Source organism: Oryzias melastigma, linkage group LG8 (assembly GCF_002922805.2).
Source record: "Oryzias melastigma strain HK-1 linkage group LG8, ASM292280v2, whole genome shotgun sequence".
NCBI lineage: Eukaryota > Metazoa > Chordata > Actinopteri > Beloniformes > Adrianichthyidae > Oryzias > Oryzias melastigma.
The window spans coordinates 11,856,602-11,877,473 of NC_050519.1; the positions used below are offsets into that span (position 1 = coordinate 11,856,602).

At 41.9% G+C, this 20,872-nt stretch overlaps 3 protein-coding genes across 5 annotated transcripts in view; 2 read left to right on the forward strand and 1 right to left on the reverse strand.

The window, feature by feature from the left end:
• Positions 1-8,768, forward strand: part of crebbpb (CREB binding protein b) — a 56,141-nt gene extending 47,373 nt beyond the window's left edge. For 2 of the 3 annotated variants that reach the window (XM_024272819.2, XM_024272821.2), the window contains exons 16-31: positions 59-227; positions 435-553; positions 659-898; positions 1,021-1,109; positions 1,926-2,036; positions 2,145-2,201; positions 2,310-2,387; positions 2,511-2,578; positions 2,661-2,811; positions 3,030-3,176; positions 3,518-3,631; positions 3,722-3,887; positions 4,503-4,670; positions 4,822-4,983; positions 5,143-5,424; positions 5,524-8,768. In XM_024272819.2, coding sequence (XP_024128587.1) covers positions 59-227; positions 435-553; positions 659-898; positions 1,021-1,109; positions 1,926-2,036; positions 2,145-2,201; positions 2,310-2,387; positions 2,511-2,578; positions 2,661-2,811; positions 3,030-3,176; positions 3,518-3,631; positions 3,722-3,887; positions 4,503-4,670; positions 4,822-4,983; positions 5,143-5,424; positions 5,524-7,770 — 4,368 coding nt within the window. In that variant the 3' untranslated portion in view covers positions 7,771-8,768. The remainder of the gene's footprint in view (positions 1-58; positions 228-434; positions 554-658; positions 899-1,020; positions 1,110-1,925; positions 2,037-2,144; positions 2,202-2,309; positions 2,388-2,510; positions 2,579-2,660; positions 2,812-3,029; positions 3,177-3,517; positions 3,632-3,721; positions 3,888-4,502; positions 4,671-4,821; positions 4,984-5,142; positions 5,425-5,523) is intronic. The other variant, XM_024272820.2, reaches the window with a different exon arrangement.
• A 73-nt stretch (positions 8,769-8,841) lies between these two features.
• On the forward strand, positions 8,842-14,877 carry trap1 (TNF receptor-associated protein 1). Its single transcript, XM_024272402.2, has 18 exons — positions 8,842-9,226; positions 9,835-9,999; positions 10,092-10,174; positions 10,267-10,407; positions 10,627-10,698; positions 11,137-11,297; positions 11,483-11,592; positions 11,672-11,745; positions 11,958-12,113; positions 12,227-12,347; positions 12,417-12,486; positions 13,213-13,360; positions 13,436-13,621; positions 13,687-13,825; positions 13,899-13,984; positions 14,063-14,208; positions 14,288-14,360; positions 14,429-14,877. The coding sequence occupies exons 1-18, from the start codon at positions 8,989-8,991 to the stop codon at positions 14,528-14,530; spliced, it is 2,271 nt and encodes a 756-aa protein (XP_024128170.2). The 5' UTR covers positions 8,842-8,988; the 3' UTR covers positions 14,531-14,877.
• Positions 14,875-19,218, reverse strand: LOC112146535 (MAPK regulated corepressor interacting protein 2). The gene is made up of 6 exons (XM_024272405.2): positions 18,955-19,218; positions 18,751-18,817; positions 18,616-18,685; positions 18,207-18,340; positions 16,348-16,440; positions 14,875-15,229 (listed from the first exon to the last, which is right to left on the reverse strand). The coding sequence occupies exons 2-6, from the start codon at positions 18,800-18,802 to the stop codon at positions 15,159-15,161; spliced, it is 420 nt and encodes a 139-aa protein (XP_024128173.1). The 5' UTR covers positions 18,803-18,817; positions 18,955-19,218; the 3' UTR covers positions 14,875-15,158.
• Positions 19,219-20,872: the final 1,654 nt, after the last annotated feature.

The window sequence follows — 20,872 nt, forward strand, 5'->3', positions numbered from 1 at the left end:
TGGTAGCTTGTTTTCTAAAACAGTTGGATGCTGAATAACCATGTTTTTGTTCTTACAGCAGGACGATGAAACCAAACCCTCAGTTGTTAAAAAGGAGGATCCAGATGCAGCTAAACCAAAGCAGGAACCAATGGAAGCAGAGCCGGGGATTAAACCAGAAGTGAAGGCCGAACCCAAAGAAGAGGAGGAAGGTGGAGCGAACAGCACATCAACCTCCCACAAAAAGAGTAAGACAAATAACTTCTTCTTTGTGCTTTTAATGCATCAGTTTTATTTGAACATCCACAGTGTTGAAGCTTTGTAATAGTTTTAAAGGAACAATAGACCAGAAGCATAGATTTGCTTCAGTTTTTCTTCTTTCTACCTATTTAGGTCATTTATTGCTGCATTTACAGTCAGCTTAAAATTAACATAAACGTTTTTTTTTTCTCTAGTCTTCAAACCTGAAGAACTGAGACAAGCCCTCATGCCAACACTTGAGGCCCTCTACAGACAGGACCCAGAGTCCCTGCCCTTTCGACAACCTGTGGACCCTTTGTTATTGGGCATCCCTGTAAGTGTCCACAATTTAATAAAATATCCACTTATTTTAACTAAATACTTAATATTAATTGCAAGATATATGCTCTTTTTTTAAATCTGAGCTTTGATCTTGCAGGACTACTTTGAGATTGTGAAGAACCCCATTGACCTTTCCACCATCAAGCGCAAGCTGGACACGGGTCAGTACCAGGAGCCATGGCAGTATGTGGAGGACGTGTGGCTCATGTTCAACAACGCCTGGCTGTACAACCGTAAAACATCTCGGGTTTACAAGTATTGCACCAAACTGGCAGAGGTCTTTGAAGTAGAGATAGATCCCGTCATGCAGTCCCTTGGCTACTGCTGTGGTAGAAAGGTGAGAGACTGGAAGTTAGAGCAACATTTAAAAAAAATAATAATAATAAATCTGTTGATCCTACATATTTGTTTACTGACTGTTAATGAATTGACATAATACTTTCCTGGTTATTCCCGCAGTATGAATTCTCACCTCAGACATTGTGCTGCTATGGCAAACAGCTGTGCACCATCTCCAGGGACGGCACCTACTACAGCTATCAGAACAGGTAAAGTGCAAATTCTCTGGATTACTCTCTTAAATACTGTTAAAAATAAAATTTGGTATCACTCCACACATCCACTAGCCCTCATTTAAGCATTTTTTATAGGGGTCCTATCAGATCTACTGACCATTAGTGATGGTCCACTGACGTCTGTTTCTTTTATTCACAAATCTGGCTCTAAAGCACCCCCTTCATTGCAAAGGCTGCTATTGCAGCTCCTCCCTTGAAAGCTTTAATCATGGTTATAATCATAGTTTTATCTCAGGAGAAGATTATCAAAGTGTTTTGAATTTGTTTAAACTAGGTTTTTGCTTTCTACGAATTGACTGAGATGGGAAAAATGGTTCATTCTCGGAGGGACTTTATTGTGACAGTTTGAAGTTTGGACTTTTTTGTTATAGCGAGTTTTTCCATATATTTTTTTCCTGCGATCATTCTTTTTCCTCTTCCATCTTACACTTCCACCAGTTCATTTTGCATGATCCTTACAGCATGATTTACTGTAGTAGCATACATATATATTTTATTTTGATTGTGTAGCATGCTGTAGATGTCACTGAACATTCATTCAATGTTGGGAATCATTTTCTCTCATTAACATAATCTCTAAGCATGTTTCTTTCATTGTTTTAGTGCAGCCAACGGGCTGAATCACCACCATTTCAGTTGTTACTAACCTGTATCTCTGCCTGTGTGTACGTGTGTGTCGTTGCGTCTGTCTGCCCATGCCCGGTCCGTGGTTGTTGCTCCATTCACTCCACATTCCCGTGCTGTTCTCCGGTTTACCTGTGCTGCTGCTACTGTGTGTGCTGGGTGCAGTTCACCCAAATATGGCCTTATTGCTGACAGGTATCACTTCTGTGAGAAGTGCTTCAACGAGATCCAGGGCAACAGCGTGACCCTGGGGGACGATCCCGCACAACCACAGACGTAAGTTGACCCGGCCGGGGCTGATGGTCACTTTTGATTCTGAGGTTTTGATTTTGTGGATAAATGTTCCATCTTGAACATGCGAATCCTATTTCTCTTTCTGATCAGTGTGATATCGAAAGATCAGTTTGAAAAGAAGAAAAATGACACATTGGACCCTGAACCGTGAGTACTGAGTGAATCAGAACTCTATTTTGACTGGTCGTCGCCATGTTAATATCTGAGATTTTTTTTATTTTTTTTTATAAAATGAATGTGTTTGTCTCCTTTTAGGTTTGTTGAATGTAAAGATTGTGAAAGAAAAATGCATCAGATTTGTGTGCTGCACTATGAAGTCATTTGGCCATCAGGGTGAGCATAGTTATTGTGACAGTTTTATATATATATTTATTTTAAGAAGTATTCAATTTTTCCCAAATTCTGTTCAATACAAAGTACTGCTGTTTGAAACCTAACAGCTCCTCCTTTTTCCAGCTTCATCTGTGACAACTGCCTAAAGAAATCTGGCAAGACAAAAAAGGAAAACAAGTTCTCAGCCCGAAGTCAGTTTAAAAAATATGATCAACTTCTTAAATGTAAAGAAAAAAATCTTAATTTGTCTAAAATATGTTTGTCTTCATACAGGGTTGCAGACTACCAGGCTGGGGACATACATCGAGGACAGAGTCAACAAATACTTGAAACGACAAAACCACCCAGAAGCCGGTGAAGTGTTTGTGCGGGTTGTTGCTAGCTCTGATAAAATGGTCGATGTTAAGCCTGGCATGAAGTCGAGGTGAGATCCAAATGTTGTTTATACATTTTACAGCTTCTTATTTCTTATTCAAGCTCGTCTCTGATCTGTTTAGCAGATCTCTAAAGCAGCTTTATCAAATCAAAAGACTAATTTTAATTAACTTCATTGCATATCTACAGAGGTGTGCTGTTCTAAGCTACCTGTCTGAAATGTGGCCGTCCTAATTGTTTTTGTGTTTTTTTTTTTTTTACCTGCAGGTTTGTAGACTCAGGCGAGATGGTGGAAAACTTCCCTTACAGAACCAAAGCACTTTTTGCATTTGAGGAAATAGACGGTGTGGATGTTTGTTTCTTCGGCATGCATGTCCAGGAATATGGCTCTGATTGTCCCTTTCCAAACACCAGGTAGCAACACAATTCTAAACCCCTAAAGAATCATTTATACAAAACTTTGCTGGGTTCAATTCATAAATAGTAGTTGAAGTTAGTTTTTTTTTTTTCTAAATAACAACAAAATAAAATACATTTTTTGTTTTTGCAATTTGATAAAATGATCTTTTCTGTTATTTTTCATCTAATAAAACTTTGTGTGCTATAAATGTTTCAATAATGTCATATTTAATACTTCCTATTATTTCTATTGCTGTAATTTTAAGCTTTAATGATATTTCTGTTATATTTGCTTCCATCTTTCCTTTTTTTTCCTTTCTTTACTCTTCAATCAATTTTTTGTTTTTGTCTTTCAGGCGGGTTTACATATCATACCTTGACAGTGTTCACTTCTTCAAGCCACGTTTGCTAAGGACTGCAGTGTACCATGAGATCCTAATAGGTTACCTGGAGTATGTAAAGAAACTTGGGTGAGTGCAAGCTAACAATGTGGTTTTGCCATTCAGATATGCACAACTGTTGCTTAATAAAACATGGCTCATATTGCATTTTTTTATCAGGTATGTGATGGGTCACATTTGGGCATGCCCACCAAGTGAAGGAGATGACTATATTTTCCACTGCCACCCTCCTGACCAGAAAATCCCGAAGCCCAAAAGGCTCCAAGAGTGGTACCGAAAGATGCTGGACAAAGCTTTTGCTGAGCGGATTCTACATGATTACAAGGTTAGAAAGTGGTTCATTAGATGATATTCTCTAAAATGTTTGAAACATTTTTGTCATTGGATTTATGCTACTTTGCCTAATTAAATATATTTATGTTAAGATACTCAGATAATGTTTTGATATAGAGTCATGTCAAAATTAGACTTGGAAATTTCATGACAAAATTATGAAAATCCTTATTTTTTGTGGTTTTGACATGTTAGTCCGTTGCAGTGTTAATGTTTCATCTTTCTATTAAGAGAGCACATATTTTTCAGCTTAATTTGAATATTTTAAAGGAAAAAAACTATTTTAGAACCAATATTTTAAGCTAAAGTATCACCTTTAGAGGAGGTGAAAGATCAAATTTTACTGACCAATTTATGGCCATTAAGGAAATTAAAGTAGATTTTTATGAACTGCTATGTGTTTAAGCCACACCCATTTCTTGAGCATATGAACTAGAAGTCCATACACCCTGAAAAATCATTTTCTCTGTAGAATTTGGTGATTTCTTCTATTTGACTTAAATTCTATTCCATCTGTAAAGGGATCCCACTCTGTGCAATCAGGTAATGTATATTTGAATATGAAACTAAAGCCATAATTGACGAGAGCATGCTTGCGTTTGTTTAGGACATTTTCAAGCAGGCAACAGAAGACAGGCTGACGAGTGCCAATGAGCTGCCGTACTTCGAGGGAGACTTTTGGCCTAATGTGCTGGAGGAGAGCATTAAGGAGCTGGAGCAGGAGGAGGAGGAAAGGAAAAAAGAGGAAAACACAGCCTCCTCTGAGACTACAGAGGTATGTTAAAGTGAAGTAATGAGATCATTATAAACCCAGTTATTTAAAAATTTAGGATGTTAACATCTGTGAAAGCTCCAGCCGCTACAGAATTGTTTACCACTACTTTACCTTTATTACATTATCGGATCTTCATGTGTCTTTGTTACAGGGGGCCCAGACTGACAGCAAGAACGCCAAAAAGAAGAACAATAAGAAAACCAACAAAAACAAAAGCAGTCTCAGTCGAGCCAATAAGAAAAAGCCTGGGATGCCAAATGTGGCCAATGATCTGTCACAAAAACTTTACGCCACAATGGAAAAACATAAGGAGGTAGGTCACATTGTTATTTATTTAGAGGTTTCAAAGTAGTGTATTTTTCTTCTATAGGAGTTACCATCATTAAGGAAAAAATGTATCTCCAAATTAGTTCTTCTGGACGCTCGAGTCTCAAATTGTCACTTCCTGTTTCCTCTCTTTTGTGTGCCCCAGGTGTTTTTTGTCATCCACCTCCATGCTGGGCCAGTCATCAACACCTTGCCGCCCATTATGGACCCCGACCCTCTGCTCACTTGTGACCTCATGGATGGCCGTGATGCCTTTTTGACGCTGGCCAGGGACAAGCACTGGGAGTTCAGCTCGCTGAGGAGATGCAAGTGGAGCACAATGTGCATGTTGGTGGAGCTGCACAACCAGGGCCAGGACCGCTTTGTTTACACTTGCAATGAGTGCAAGCATCACGTGGAAACTCGCTGGCACTGCACTGTTTGCGAGGTAAAAACCACTCATCATAAATGCTTTTGTGCTTTTTAGGTTCAAAATTTCCACCTAAATGAAGTTTAATTTTAATATTCTCCTTTTGCTCATCTTCAGGATTATGACCTATGCATTAACTGCTACAAAACCAAGGGCCATGAGCATCAGATGGTGAAATGGGGTCTAGGCTTGGACGATGACAGCAACAGTCAGGGTGGAGAGGCCTCCAAGAGCCCACAGGAGAACCGGCGTCTCAGCATCCAGCGCTGCATCCAGTCCCTCGTCCACGCCTGCCAATGCCGCAACGCCAACTGCTCGCTGTCGTCATGTCAGAAGATGAAGAGAGTGGTCCAGCACACCAAGGGCTGCAAGCGCAAGACCAACGGTGGCTGTCCGGTTTGCAAACAGCTCATTGCTTTATGTTGTTATCATGCCAAGCACTGTCAGGAGAACAAATGTCCAGTTCCATTTTGTCTCAACATCAAGCAAAAACTCCATCAGCAGCAGCTGCAGCACAGGCTGCATCAGGCTCAAATGATGCGCCGCAGGATGGCCACTATGGCTGGAAGAGGAATGCCTATGCCGTCTCCACCTACCTCTGGTGCCCTGGATGCCCCAAATTCTCTGCAGCAGCCTAATACCCCCCAGACTCCCCAGCCCATGCCTAACCAACCCCAACAGCAACCTCCAAACCCTGCCAACATTGCCCAGGGCTTCCCCGGTAATGGTCGTGGTAGTCAGCCCACAACGCCAGTTCCACAGGGTAAACCAGGGCCCCCGTCGTCCCCACTCCATCAGCAGCTGTCGCCAATGCCCAACATGCCGCACCAACAGCAGCCTCAGCCCCCGCAGCAACAGCAGCAACTGCTGGCCGCCCAGAAAGTGGCTCATGAGATCCAAATGGTAGCCAAGGCAAAGCAGCTGCAGACAAATTATGCCATCAACGGGATGCACATGAACCACCCTCGAATGATTGGGGCCATGCCGAACCAGATGCAGATGGTGCAAGGGCCACGGGGTCCCCAGGTGATGCCGGCTATGCAGCAAGGCCAGTGGAACCCCAGCATGCAGAAGCCCCAGGGCTCTCAGCAGCAGGTTCCTCCGCAGCAAGGCCCCATGGCTTCTCAACAGGCTCAGGGAACTCCAATGCCCCTGCAGGGTCAGCTCATGCAGAGGCCCATGATGCCGCAGCAGCATGGTCTTCAAATGCCCGGGGTCATGCCCTCCCAGATACCCTCGCAACAGGGCATGACGCAGCAGCAACAGAACATGCCCCGGGGAATACCAAGCAACATCACTCAAAACGCCCTGCAGGAATTACTGCACTTCCTCAAATCTCCCAGCTCCCCGCACCAACAACAGCAGGTCCTCACCATCCTAAAGTCGAACCCACACCTCATGGCTGCTTTCATCAAACAGAGAACGGCAAAGTACCAAGCCAGCCAGCAACCACAGCAGCAGCAGGCACAGCAGCAGGCGCAGCAGCAGCAGAACCCACAGGCCATGATGGGCTCCCAGGCTGGAATGCAGGGCATGTCATCAATGGCAAACCAGGTGCCCAGACCGGGGATTTCTCCTCAGCAGCAACCTCGGCAGCCGGCAGGGCCACAGGGCATGATGTCCATAGGTCCTCAAAGCCAGATGATGAATGCTGCTCAGAATGGAAACCCCCAGCTGTACCGCAGGCAGCAAATGTTCAGGATGCAGCAAATGCAGTCACAGGGAGGCTTGAATCAGGTCCATGGTCAGTTTCCTCCCCAGCAAACAGGGCAAGCAAACTTCTCCCAGCTCTGTATGCAGCAGCAAATGACTATGCAAGGAGCCGGGGGACCCATGGGCCAGCTCCCTCCCACGTCACAAATGGGGCAACCTGGTATGGGCGTAGATGGCTCCAGGATCCTCCTCCAGCAGCGCATGCTCCAGCCACAGCAGATGAAGCAGCAGATGGGCTCTCCCGCACAGGCTAACTCGATGAGTCCGCAGCCTCATATGCTACAAGGCCAAGCCCAGGGAGTGGCTCACCTGCAGGGCCAAACCATGGCCAACGCCCTGGGAAATCAAGTGCGCTCCCCCGCCCCAGTCCAGTCCCCACGGCCGCCGTCACAGCAGGCTTCTCATTCCGGTTCCTCCCCACGAATACAACCACATCCATCACCTCAACATGGCGCTCTACACTCCAACTCTCCTCATCCCAGTCTGGGTCCCATGTCTGGCTCCATGGAGCAAGGGCACATGGGAACGCCTGAGCACAGCGCCATGCTCCCACAGCTGAACACACCAAACCGAGGGGCTCTAGGAAACGACATGGGCATGGTGGGTGACACAACTGGAGACACTCTGGAAAAATTTGTTGAAGGATTGTAGCATTTTAAGAAAGAGGACTCTCTGTTTTCAACTGAAAAGTTTTTCTACCCACTTATGTAAAAAGAAAGAAATACAAACAAATGAGTCTTAAAAGGCCTCTGGACTGTGAACTTTCCTTTAGCAATTAACTACTTTTTTCCTAAAACAGAATGATTTACATGTGCTGTTGGAGGGGAAAAGGACTAAAATCGAATTGTGGTTCAGATAAGCCTTGCAAGAGTTCACCCCTGTCATTGTGTTTTAATTTGTTTTTCAGTTGATCTACATTTGACTTTTGAAAAAAAAAAGAAAAACAAAAAATATTTTGTTCTATTCTTTTTTGTACTTTTGCAAATTAATATTGTACTTGTGTTGAGAAGTATGTAAAATTGCTTGGGAGTTTTCTGCCAGGTTTGACCTCTTGTTTAGTTTCCTTGTTCCTGGCTAATTTATTCAAATAATACACCATTTTTTGAGAGAACTGCCTTTGGGAAAGCCTTAATTTCTTTCCTGGTTGCAGAGTCTAATAGAGATTTACTTATTTGTATAGATCTACACTTCGTATTGCACACACAAACACATCATGCTGGTAAGAAAGACACCTGCTTTAAAGCTTGTAATGTTCATATGTGCCAGAATGTTTTTTCTTTCTTTCTTTTCTTTTCTTTCTTTTTTTTTTTTTACTGGCCATGACCCAGCGTTTTGCTGGCAGATTTTCCTACATTGCTTTGTTTGTCTTTACATTTAAAAATTGTCAATGTATTGAACCTCTTTTGCCTGTGGTGGGAAATTCCATTGTTTGACTGCTGATTTGTGTTCAGAGAGTTTTGTGCATCTTTTTCTCTTCCATTAAACTTGAATTGATGAGGAACTATTCTCCAATGTAAATCAAGCAGCTAGACAGTACTGTAAATATGGTATGAATAGAAAATAAGAATGAAATCAGATGTATAAACTGGTTCAAATGGCTCATTTCGTATTTCTATATCATATTGTTAAATAAACCTGTGTGCCACAGACTTGGTTTGTAGTTTTTTGTTTTGTTTTTGTTTTGGCAAATAGTGAAACAAAAAATGTGCCCCATTAAAATTGTTAAATGAAAATTAAATGTTGAATTTTAATTCTTAACGGTAAAATATACTATTGCATAAAGTTACAGTTTGTAATCGCAGACCAAATGTATTTAAACCGACCAATAGCAGCATAATACGCATTTCATTTTTAATTTTCATCAGGCGCATGTTGGACACCTATCTGACGACATTTTCAGGCGCGCGTGCCGGTCCTGTGTGCGTCGTTCAGCGTGTGTCCTCGCAGGTCACGTTTTCGGTCTTCTGGTGTTTTCCAAATCAGTCTGCCACAATGTCACGATTTCTTTGTCTGTACCGATTCGGACTCGGTTCTCTTCAAAGGTCCAATTCACGGATAATGTCACGAGGACTGAGCAGCCGCACTATGGCGCTTCCTTTAGCGAGAGGTAAGATGTGTTTCGTAAGCTAGCAGTTAGCCTAGCTGTTGAGTTGACAGCTGCAGCATCTTCTTAAGTTTATATCTGAAGAGGGTGTATAGTAGTGGTTATGTCAAAGTCTTGACTTGAAGCTGATGGAGAGACTGTTCAGACTTTAAAAATACTCAAATGCATCTGAATTACTACAACTACGGGAAGCATAATGAGTCAAATGTATTTATAATCTTGTTTATGTGCTTATTGGCAGCTGTCAAAAACGTTTGTTTGCACTTCTGCCGAGGATGGCCAAACTAGTTATTGGGTTTGGAGTAAGGATGTCCACGTCATAAAAATATATATCTAGCCCATTCTTCAATCTCCGATTCCGTGGAGATGTACACAGAAGTAGCTTGGACAGAGGTGACCTTGTCCTCGAGAATTTGGGTTGGATACCTTTCATGTAGGGTCTAATCTATTTGTTCCAAAAGGTTTCATGAACTTCTTAATTATAAGCACTACCTTGTCACAATCAGCTAAAAATATATATACTTCTGATCCAATAAAGATTTAAGGAAAAAGCCTACTGATCTTCACGTTGTGTTTATTAAGTCGTCTGCCTTTATTGTTCTTGCTGTCAGACCTGCAGGCTTCGCAGAAGCGGCACTGTCAGCCCAAGTTGTGCAGGTTGCAGTGGTCCAGCCGTGTCCTGAGCCAGCAGTCTTTCTACAGCACTCAGGAAGTAGAGAAAGAGCCTGAAGAGGAGCCGCTACATACCATCATAAGTGACACTGAATCTGTACAAGGTCCCAAATCAGTAGCTTAAAATCTCTTCAAACACCAATGCACATATTTTGTTCGCGTTTACTGATGTGGTGACTTTTCTTTTTGTTTCCAGGTAGTTTTTCCAAACACGAATTCCAAGCTGAAACAAAAAAACTTCTAGACATTGTTGCCAGGTCCTTGTACTCAGAGAAAGAAGTAAGGGGAAAGAGAGAACTTCATATTCACCCCCCCTCCCTTTTTTGTGTAACTGATCTTCCTGATTCCCTGGTTGACTGTCGTTTCTTCAGGTGTTCATCAGGGAGCTGATTTCTAATGGCAGTGATGCTCTGGAAAAGCTAAGGCATAAGCTGATCACAGCAGGGGGAGAAACTGCTCCAATGGAGATCCATCTGAAGACAGATGCTGGAAAAGGAACCATCACCATCCAGGTACTTTGACTCAAAAAAAAAGTTGCAGTCAAGACATTTATAAAAACTATTTTAAATCAATCAGCAAATAATAAAAAACAGGTTTGCTCCCTCAGCTCAAAATGGTTTATGGAATTGAGATTGGATTAGGCCATTTTTTCATTTTGGCTGCCTCCTGGTGGATGAATGTGGTACAGCAAGCTGTATTTTGGAGTTTTGAGGATTCTGTTTTCTCTTTAGGATACAGGAGTTGGCATGAACAAAGAGGAGTTGGTGGCCAACCTGGGTACTATTGCTCGCTCTGGTTCAAAAGTGAGTGTCTCTTTCTTTGCAAATTAGTCTCTGTAATGATCATCATTTGTTTATCTTTAAAGCATTTCTGTAAGGAAACTGAAAATTCGACAAAGGAATGTGACAAAGCATCACTCTGATGAAAAGAGAGTAGCAGGACAAATTAGTTATCTTGTTGTAACTCTTTTTTTCAAAACTTGCTCAATTTTATATTACACAAATAAATTATGTGTGGGTTTAAATGTGTTGTTAAAAATATAGTAAAACAAATTAAACTAACTCCTTCTCATCTTCTACTTTGAAAAAAACCCCACGATACTAATACATTTACTCTAGTTGAGGTATTTAATTATATTTGTGAAGCACATTAAAGTATTTTTTTAAGACTCTCTGGAAAATGTATGTTTATGTTTCCTCTGTGGACAGCATGTTAACTCCTCCATCTCCTGTACTCCACAGGCGTTCCTGGATGCCCTGCAGAACCAGGCAGAGGCGAGCAGCTCCATCATCGGTCAGTTTGGAGTTGGTTTCTACTCGGCATTCATGGTGGCGGACCGTGTCGACGTTTTCACTCGCTCTGCAGATCCGGATGCACCCGGATACAAGTGGTCCTCCGATGGGTGAGTCAAACGAAAGTTACTTTACAGACCCCTCCCCTTTTAATTTAATATGTAGAAAAACAAAAACTCCTCAGATGTGAGAACAAATGGGTCATTCACATGTTTTAGAAAGAATATTGTGCAGGTTTTTGTTTATTGGTCACAAATGAGATAATCAAAGTGAATGACTGTATTTTGTATTTCAGCTCTGGACTTTTTGAAATCGCGGAAGCCAGTGGGGTCCAACAGGGAACAAAAATCGTACTGCACCTGAAAGATGACTGCAAGGAGTTTTCCTCTGAGGATAGGGTTAAAGGTACAACTGCAGTTGTGGATAAACTTTAAAATCTTTCTACTGTCTAACAAAATGTTGCTTTCTTTCCTTTTCTTTTCAGAGGTTGTGACAAAATACAGCAACTTTGTGAGCTTCCCTATTTTCCTGAATGGGCGGAGACTAAACACTCTGCAGGTGAGTTGAATTCTTCTGTCATAGTTTTTTGAATAAATACATAAATAGTAATTCTCTTCTTATAGCTTCTACAAGAAAAACATCAATTAGGAATGATGGAATGTTTGGAAAATGTTGTAATATTTGACCTAAGCACAGACATTTTTAGTTTTCATTTACTTATTTAAAAATGTTGGTTTCTCATACTTTGATTGTTTGGTTTCTGTTTTCAGGCCTTGTGGTTGATGGAGCCTAAAGAAATCGGCGACTGGCAGCATGAGGAGTTTTACCGCTACATCGCTGAGGCCTACGACAAGCCCCGGTACACGCTGCACTACCGGGCCGACGCCCCCCTCAACATCCGCAGCATCTTTTATGTCCCTGAGTCGGTGAGAAAGTCGCCTTAAGATCTCCCCGTTAAAGAAAGGAGTTTACCAAACAGCCGTGTATTTGGGGATGTGACGGTTCAATGTGACAGTTGAGTGAATGTTGATATCAACAGAAGCCGAGCATGTTTGACGTGAGCAGGGAGATGGGCTCCAGCGTGGCTCTGTACAGCAGGAAGGTTCTGATCCAGACCAAAGCCTCTGACATTCTTCCTAAGTGGCTGCGCTTCCTCCGAGGTCTGTATCCCTCCAAACACTCGCAGAGAAACGGAGATTTGGATCTGTGTTCATTCTTTCCGTTTGCAGGTGTGGTGGACAGTGAAGACATCCCTCTGAACCTGAGCCGAGAGCTCCTGCAGGAGAGCGTCCTCATCAGGTACAGCAGCAAAACCCAAATAGCGTTAACTATTTTAAAATCATTCCCAGTGATCCTTTAATTGTGTTGTTTTTAGTCCAATAAAAAAAAAACTCATTTTTCTAGGACATAGTTGCTGCAGGGCGGCAGTAGTTCATTAGAAATGTGCCTTTGCATTGTGGGTGGAATTGAACAGAATGAGCTGATTCTTGTTGATCGTAGAAAGTGTTGAAGTTAAATGCAGTCAGACGTAAACTCTGGTCTGGAGCTAAAGCTCCAATGTAAAAGTCTTAACATTTTTAAGAATCTGAACACTTTTGTTAATATCCTTTAATAAATGTTTACCCTCTTTTGACACATTTTAAGCTAATCCTGAACACGAAACCGTTTATTCATATTAAACAGTTTGAAAACTCTGAAATCCTGTGGAATGTTTGCTTCCCGCTAGTGATTTTCAGCCGCCATCTTGTCTGCAACCAGGTCTTCTTGGAATATTCAGCATTTTGCCAGTAAAAATGAGTGTCATTCCCCCATAAGCCAGGCGTCAGTGTAGATTTCAGATGTAATGCATGGAATCATTTGATAGATTTTTGTTGGGATTCTCCACTTTTAGTTTTTATTTTAAAAACTAAGAGAAAAGACTATTTTTTATAAATGAATATATTCCATAAAGCATGTCTCCTGTGCTCACATACCCATAATGCATTGCTCAGTTCCGTGAATGCTTCTCTACCTTTGCCTCTTCAGGAAGCTTCGTGATGTTTTGCAGCAGAGAGTGATCCGCTTCCTGCTGGACCAAAGTAAGAAGGAGCCCGAGAAGTACAACAAGTTCTTTGAGGATTACGGTCTGTTCATGAGGGAGGGGATCGTCACCACGCAGGAGCAAGACGTCAAGGTGCCCGCTTTGTAACTGTTGTAAAGATGCGTATTCGTTGATGGACGTTGAATGCAACCTTCTGCTTTTCTGTAGGAGGACATCGCCAAGCTTTTGAGGTTTGAGTCTTCGGCTTTACCGGCCGGCCAGCAGACCAACCTGATGGAGTACGGCTCCCGTATGAAGGCCGGCACGCGCAACATCTACTACCTGTGTGCCCCCAACCGACATTTAGCAGAGCACTCCCCGTACTTTGAGGCCATGAAGAAGAAAGACATGGAGGTAAAGACACTGAGAAGAGGCTTTTGTCGAGCCGAGCAGCCTGACAACTTTGTCCCGCCGTGCAGGTGCTGTTCTGCTACGAGCAGTTTGACGAGCTGACCCTGCTCCACCTCCGAGAGTTCGACAAGAAGAAGCTGATCTCCGTGGAGACGGACATCATGGTGGATCACTACAAGGAGGAGAAGTTTGAGGACAGTAAACCAGGTCTGTACCATCTCCAGAAGCTTTATTTTTTATTTTTTTGTGTGTCAGAAAGGTGAACTTTTCTCCTCTGCAGCATCTGAGCGTCTGACGCAGGAGCAAGCCGACGACCTGATCGCCTGGATGAAGAACGCTTTAGGTCCTCGAGTCACAAATATCAAGGTAAGCTTTCAGATTTAGCATTTAAAGCCTTCCGCTCTCCTCCTTTATGTGAAACTGTAAACGTGCTCGGACCCTCAGCTAACTCCTCGTCTGGACACCCACCCCGCCATGATCACAGTCTTAGAAATGGGGGCCGCACGCCACTTCCTCCGCACTCAGCAGCTGGCTCGCAGTGCTGAGGAGAGAGCCCAGATCCTGCAGCCCACGCTGGAGATCAATGCAGGGTGAGAGCCCCGCCCACACTTGTCCACCGGTTCTGAGGATCTCAGAAATTTGACTCTGTTCTTTTCCACTGTCGTTTAGACACGATCTGATCAAGAAGCTGCACACGCTGAAGGACACAAACTCTGAACTGGCAGTTCTGTTACTCGACCAGGTGCTGCGGTTTTACCATCAGCAGGCATAAATTCAATGAGAAACACTTCAAATATGTTTCTGTTTCAGGTTTATGACAACGCCATGATCACTGCAGGACTGAACGACGACCCCAGACCCATGATCGCTCGCCTCAACGACCTCCTGACCAGAGCTCTGGAGAAACACTGATGGACAAGCATCCGATGAGAGCGGCCCAAAGATGAAAGACTTTTGAGCAGTTGGAGGGCCAATCAGGAGTAAGGAGGAGGAGAACAATAGACTTTTTGAAGCACTTGTTCATTGGAATCCATGAAAAAAAGTTTTTTCCTCATCCTTGAAATATGTAAATGTCCTCAGTGAAGCATGTTAATGCTTGAAAAGCAGTTTTCCTGTTGCAACCGTCTGTACAAGCTGCTCCTGGTTATCTGAAGAGGCTAGTAGTGTTTAGCTGGAGAGGAGAACATTGAAACCACAGCAAGTAGTTATCCATTTTAAGCAGCTCAATTGGAGAGTCAAATAAAGACATGAACCGGTTATTTAAACTCTTTTACTGAATGTCAGCGTAACATCTGTGAGCATCAGAACAAGAGAACCTCAGCTCCAAGTCATCCTCTCGTTTGTCTCTGACTTGAGCAACGTGCAGTAAAAGGCAAAGTTCAGGTGAAGTGATTCTCTGCTTCTTCAGCAGCAGCATCCCAGCGCTGGCAGTCCATAGAAACCGTGTTCAGGCACTAGCAGCCCGGGCTTCCACCACGCGAGCCGCCTCACAGCAGGGCTCACCTTCGACTGGCCGGAGAGCGACGAGCCGCCTTCAGCGTCAGGAGAGCTTGTCGATGTTTGCCAAGAAGCGCTGGGCCCACCATTCATCCAGATCCAAGGGCACAAAGCCTGAGAGGGGAGGAGACATTTGACATGTCAGGAACATTTTGGCTAATTTTTAAACAATTGTGATTTAAACTGTAACTAAAAAAGAAAACCAACAAAACACAATAATTTAAAGGTTTAAGCAAAGTAATAATGGAAACAAAGTAAATTTAAAAACATCCATCTTGATTCTTTTCAATGTAAAGTCCAACATGTTTATACTGTATAATCATTTTCATTTCTGTATTTTTAATAAATCCATTTTGGTGAACTTTATTTTGTAAGTTTGAAATTGTTCTAATCAGGGGAGTGGCTTCCTGATTAAAAGACAGTTCAGTTCTCACCAATAGGGTAATCTTATTGGTTAAATCTAATATAAAATGACTAAAATTACTCAAACATTGGTAACCTAACCACACATTTTGTCCATCTGTTGTAACATGGCCAATAAAGTTTTTTTGTTCCGATTATCTTAAAACCAATCACTGAGGTTAAAGTGAAAAGAAACTTATTTATAGTCAAATATCTGCATAAAAATCAGGTTGTTTCCAGCAAAGCTGCAGGTAATCAAGGCAAAATAATAGCATTTGTACCACCTAGTGGTTAAGTTGAGAAACTACAAAACAAGAAAATAATTTACTGCTCTGATAACTGAAAAAAAAGTTCATTCTGTTTGTAAAATAAATATAAAAACTGATTAAACAAAACTTGAACAAATCTAATAAGAAAAAAAATAAACACAACTTAAATTAAACAGATTATCTTGGAATTTTAACAACCAGAACAACAAGTATACTCCTGGTTTTTAAATTGTAATTGTTTGACTGCCTTCTTGTGGACACAGTGTGAAACTTAAACCCTTAAAGTTTAACTAAATTATACTTCCCTTGTTCCACTATTTCCACCTCAGTGCTTTCTGTGATGCAAAAGTTCGATATAACAATCTTACTTAAAAAAATATTAGATTTAACGGTGTCAATGCACAAAATAAATAGTTTTTGCTTTTATTTAATCTCTGTCATTCTCTGTTTAAGCTTACATTTATTTTTCAGGTCATAAAACACGAATCTTCAAACAATCTACCACATTTTTTTGGTTTTTCTGTTCCTTTGACGTAAAGCAGACGAAGCAGCTGTACTCACTGTCCATGTGCGTCGCTGGAGTTGTTTCTTTGTAGCAAACGGCTCTCTGGGACACCTCCATCCCCTCCTGCTGCTCCATCACCTCCTGCCAGGCTGAAAATGCAGCTCCGTCAGTGCAGCCAGCACAAACACCAACATCTTTGTGGGTTTGAAATCCCTCTGACCTTATTTTGACCCATTTCAAAAGCGTTCCCAGTTGTCTTTTAATTATTATTATGACATTTTTAGTCAAAATGTGTCATTTTCTAGGACATAGATTCTGTAAATTCTGAATTGTGGGAGTTGTGCAGAGTAAGAATGCCACCATTTCCCATCATCCCTTTGTTTGCATTCTCTTCCGCTACCTTACAGGTATCCCCAAACCGAACATTACTGGTGCAAAAATGGAGAGCAGTTTGGAACATGTGGTTTGCTGTTGTACACATCAGTCAAAGCCAAGGCCCAGGGGCCAGATCCGGCCCTCCAGATCATTTTATTCTATCGTTATTAATGGCCCAATGTTATCTTGCGCTCATTTCTAACTTGTATAATTTTGACAAAATATATATTTTATGGAGGGTAAAATATTGAAAGTTAATTAAGGTTTAAGTCTATTTATTCTGGAATAATATTCCTGCCTTTTTATTATTCACAAATATGATAAGTTTGGTTTTAAAGTTTTAAGAATTGGCATTCTGCTAGCCTTTTGGACTATTTTGGCATTTACTGAGATTTTTTAAGCTATTTTGAAGTTTAGCTACTTTTTCAGCCACATGCTAGCTGCTTTGGCTAACCTATTTTTTTCTGTTTTAGTTTTATAGGTTAATTTGGCATTTAGCTAATATTTTATCTGGCTATCAGCTTCAGTGTTTTCAGCTATTAGCTTTAATGATTTCAGCTTCTAACTTCAACAGCTTCAGAGGTCAAATTCAGCTTACAGTATTCCCACTAGCATTATCGCAGGTAATGCTATATATCTAGTTCATGATTATTAAAAAAAAAATGCAGTTTTAGAGTGTTCAATAAATGTTTATCCTGTTCGGCCCACGACCAAAGGTGTGTTTTGGATTTTGGCCCCTTGTGTGATTAAGTCCCCTGCTGTAGTATGCCATCTTTTCAAACTGTATTTTTGCATCTATTCCTAATTTTCTTAATGTATGTCCTCCATCATTAGAAAAAGGCCACAAAAACCTGTTAACATTGGAGTTGGTCTTAAAAAAAACACAGTTCTGCATTTAAGCGTGACTAAAGCGATGTCCACAGAGGCTGCAGCTGCTGACAAATGTTTGTATCTCAAATAAACTCACAGCGTGCAGATTAAACGCCTGCAGGTACGTCGGATTTTCAGCCACCTGTGTGGGTTCCTGGCACAAAAAAAAAAAAAAAATCCCTAGGGGGTGGAGGGGGGGTTACTTTGCGCCCTTGTGTGTTCAACTGCAAGGTTAGCAAAGTTGTTTATGAGCTGCTGTAGCTGAGCGTCAATGCCAGAGGCTAGGAGGACAGAAGACGGCCAAAGTGAGGGTTTTTTTTTTTTAGGGGGATACAAAGAGATTCTGTGAATGTTCAAAGGAACCCCCACACTTTGAAAGTGGGTCACTGTGTGATCCGAACTAAACGCCTCATCTTCTGGCGTGAACAATAACTCTTTCCTCCCCACTGAGAGGCCGAGGGTGTTGAAATCAGAGCCAGAGGGGGCCGTTTCTGTCAGCACGTGTGACTGTGCGAGTCCTGAGGGGCATGATCTCGGGGGTGTGTGGGGGGGTTTCTGGTCGTGGCTATCAGTGTTGGAGCAGCTGTGCGGGCGAGGCTGGTTTGGAGTCATCGATAGTAAAACTTCAGAAGAAAGGACAGGTGGAGAGACAAATGTTTCTGCTCCTTACCAGATGATATGAACCTCACGTTCTCCTCATGGAGGGGGGAGAAACTCTCCTGTCGACTGTCTGGTGGGAGAGCCGGTGCAGGGTGGTACTTCTTCCCATTCAGACTCTTGAAGACTATCTTGGGTGCAGGGAGGCTGGTGGATTCAAATACAAGTTTTTATTTTTACATTTTATTTTGTTGTCAAAGAAAAAAAAAAAAAAAAGAGTCGGCCTTTGATCGGGTGTTGAAAGCAAGGTTGCCTGAGCAGCAGCAGCTGCATGACCGACCATGTGCCAACAAGGTCACACACAAACACACTCAGGGCCAGCCAAAGTCACAAAGTCAACGGACCAATCAGAGGCAGCGACACATCTTTAATCTGCAGGAAGTAAACATCTCCTAGAAACTGTCAGGAGGGCGCAGACTTACTCAGGCATGTTCCAGGACGTCTGTTTGTGCTTGAACTCGCTTGTTTTGCTGTCCAGCTGCTGAGTGGGGCCTGCAAAGACAGCCCTTTAAAGCCCCACGTGGGTAAAAGAGTGCGTAAAGACGCTGGAGACTCACCTGTCCGTCGCTGAGTGGCCAGTTTACTAGGACCCCTCGTGATTGTGTACATAATTTACTTGCACACCTGTACAAGTTGGCACTTTTGACTAACTTAGGACGCGTCAGGATGAAAACATTCCTCAATAATAAAAAAGATAAAACTGTCCGTGCAGAGAAACTTAGTTCACAGAGTTGACCTGAGAGGCGAATGTGTTAGGAAACCTTTTGAACCGGCGCACGCTCCTCATCCAAATTGTTTTACGCACAGGTTTTACGCATCCTTCCGTCCCCTCTTTCTTCCTTCACCTGGCGTCCGTGCGTCCTCTTAACTCTGAGCTTGCAGCCGCCTCAGCGTGGAGGTGTCCTGCTCAACGTCCCAATGTCACATAACCTGAAACGGCAGCGGGCGCTCGCCGTGAACCGACGAAACGCGTCGCTCTACGTCCTCACACGCCCCCTCCTGCGCCTTAAAGAGACAGCGCCTCTCCAAGTGTTGCGCAATTAACACAAGAAATAATATATAACACTGAATTATTTTAGTTTAAAAGATACTTTTGGTGCACAATGGGAGGCTCAAAGCACTTTTTGTGGTTCGGAAAAAGCAAACAAACAACAAAAACTTTAAAAATTATGTATTTGTTTGTGAATAAAACAGAACTATAAGTAAAAGGATTATTATGACTCATACCTGGTAGTATTTGACAGGTGGCTCCCATGACATGACTGGTGTGTGGGTGCGTCCTGAGGTTTAACATGAAAAACCAGACAGTTTGAATAAAGAACAATTCAGATTTGAAACTTACCTTAGAGAAATGTGTTTTTTAAATGTTGTTTTAGGGGGAAATATACATAGGTGTAAACATGTACCTCATGTAGACCATTGATCTGTGGCTACAATACAGAAACTTTATTCAAAATTATGAAATTACATTTTATTATGGTTCTAACTCCAGCAAAACACACTTTGTGTTAGTTTGCTCCTAAAGTGAAGCTCATCTGACCTTTAAGATGAAGAATATAGAGTTTTGGAGACAACTCTGTTCAACTTTACCCCAAATCTCCACAGAAAACACATATAAACTAACTATTGTTGCTTTAAAGGAAACAAATTGTTGCCTTTAACCCTGGAGAACTTCCAGAAATATTTTCTTCTGGGCTTTTAAAATTACTTTGACATTTTTTTGGTTGTTTGTTCATTTGGGTGGCAGCAGTTTACAGCAGCCAAAAATATGAATTAAAATAAAAAGATAAAAAATAAAAAAACATCTGTCAAATTTGACCGTTTGGGTACTTCAGGCTGCAGATGTTACAGATGTTGTGACACAAACATTGTGTTTGGTACAGGTTTGACACTGTGCTCAGATATTTGTTCTTTTTTCTTTATCAGAAGGTTCTCATTAGATTTATTTAGTAAAATTGAGATGTCAAAAATGATTTATTACTGATCATACTAATATACCAAATTAAGAGACCTAAGCTATAACATAAATAGTTCTAATACATAGAGTATATGTATATTTATCAAAGTAATTTCTGCAAAAGCATATACTTAAGAATAAAAGATGCAGACACCAAGTCAGAGTAGGATTTCTCATGAGGAGACCTTGTTGGTTAACCACTGCCACCAAATCTCTGGCAAGTTAGTGGAGACCCTTCATTTATTAGAAATTTGGTTGCCTGGGTTACAGAAAAGACTCAATCTAGAGATTTCAACAGTCAGCCATAACATCTTTTTGCAGTCCTGGGAACCTTCTGGTGTGAGAAGGTTCCCACACTCCTGTGTCTTCTCCAGGTGGCATGTTAAGAAAAAAAAAGAATCCTTCCAGCACAGCGCAGCAGGTTAACAAGGAGAATAACCAAAAGGCTGTCAGATTTATAGAATGCATCCTGTAAAACGACTATAAAGAATCAATATAAAATGAATGTGGCGATTTATCTAATCGATATTGGTATAAGACTAATGATTATAAAAGGAAGAGTTGGGATACTTTAGTGGCTGATGAAAATAACTTGTGGAAGGACTTGGGAACCCATAATGGGTGCATGATTGAAATGATGAGTAAACCACGAGTTAAAGTGGAACATTCACTCTGGGACGAGGTGTTCCCGCCAGTTAAATCACCAAAAGAAGAACCTGTTT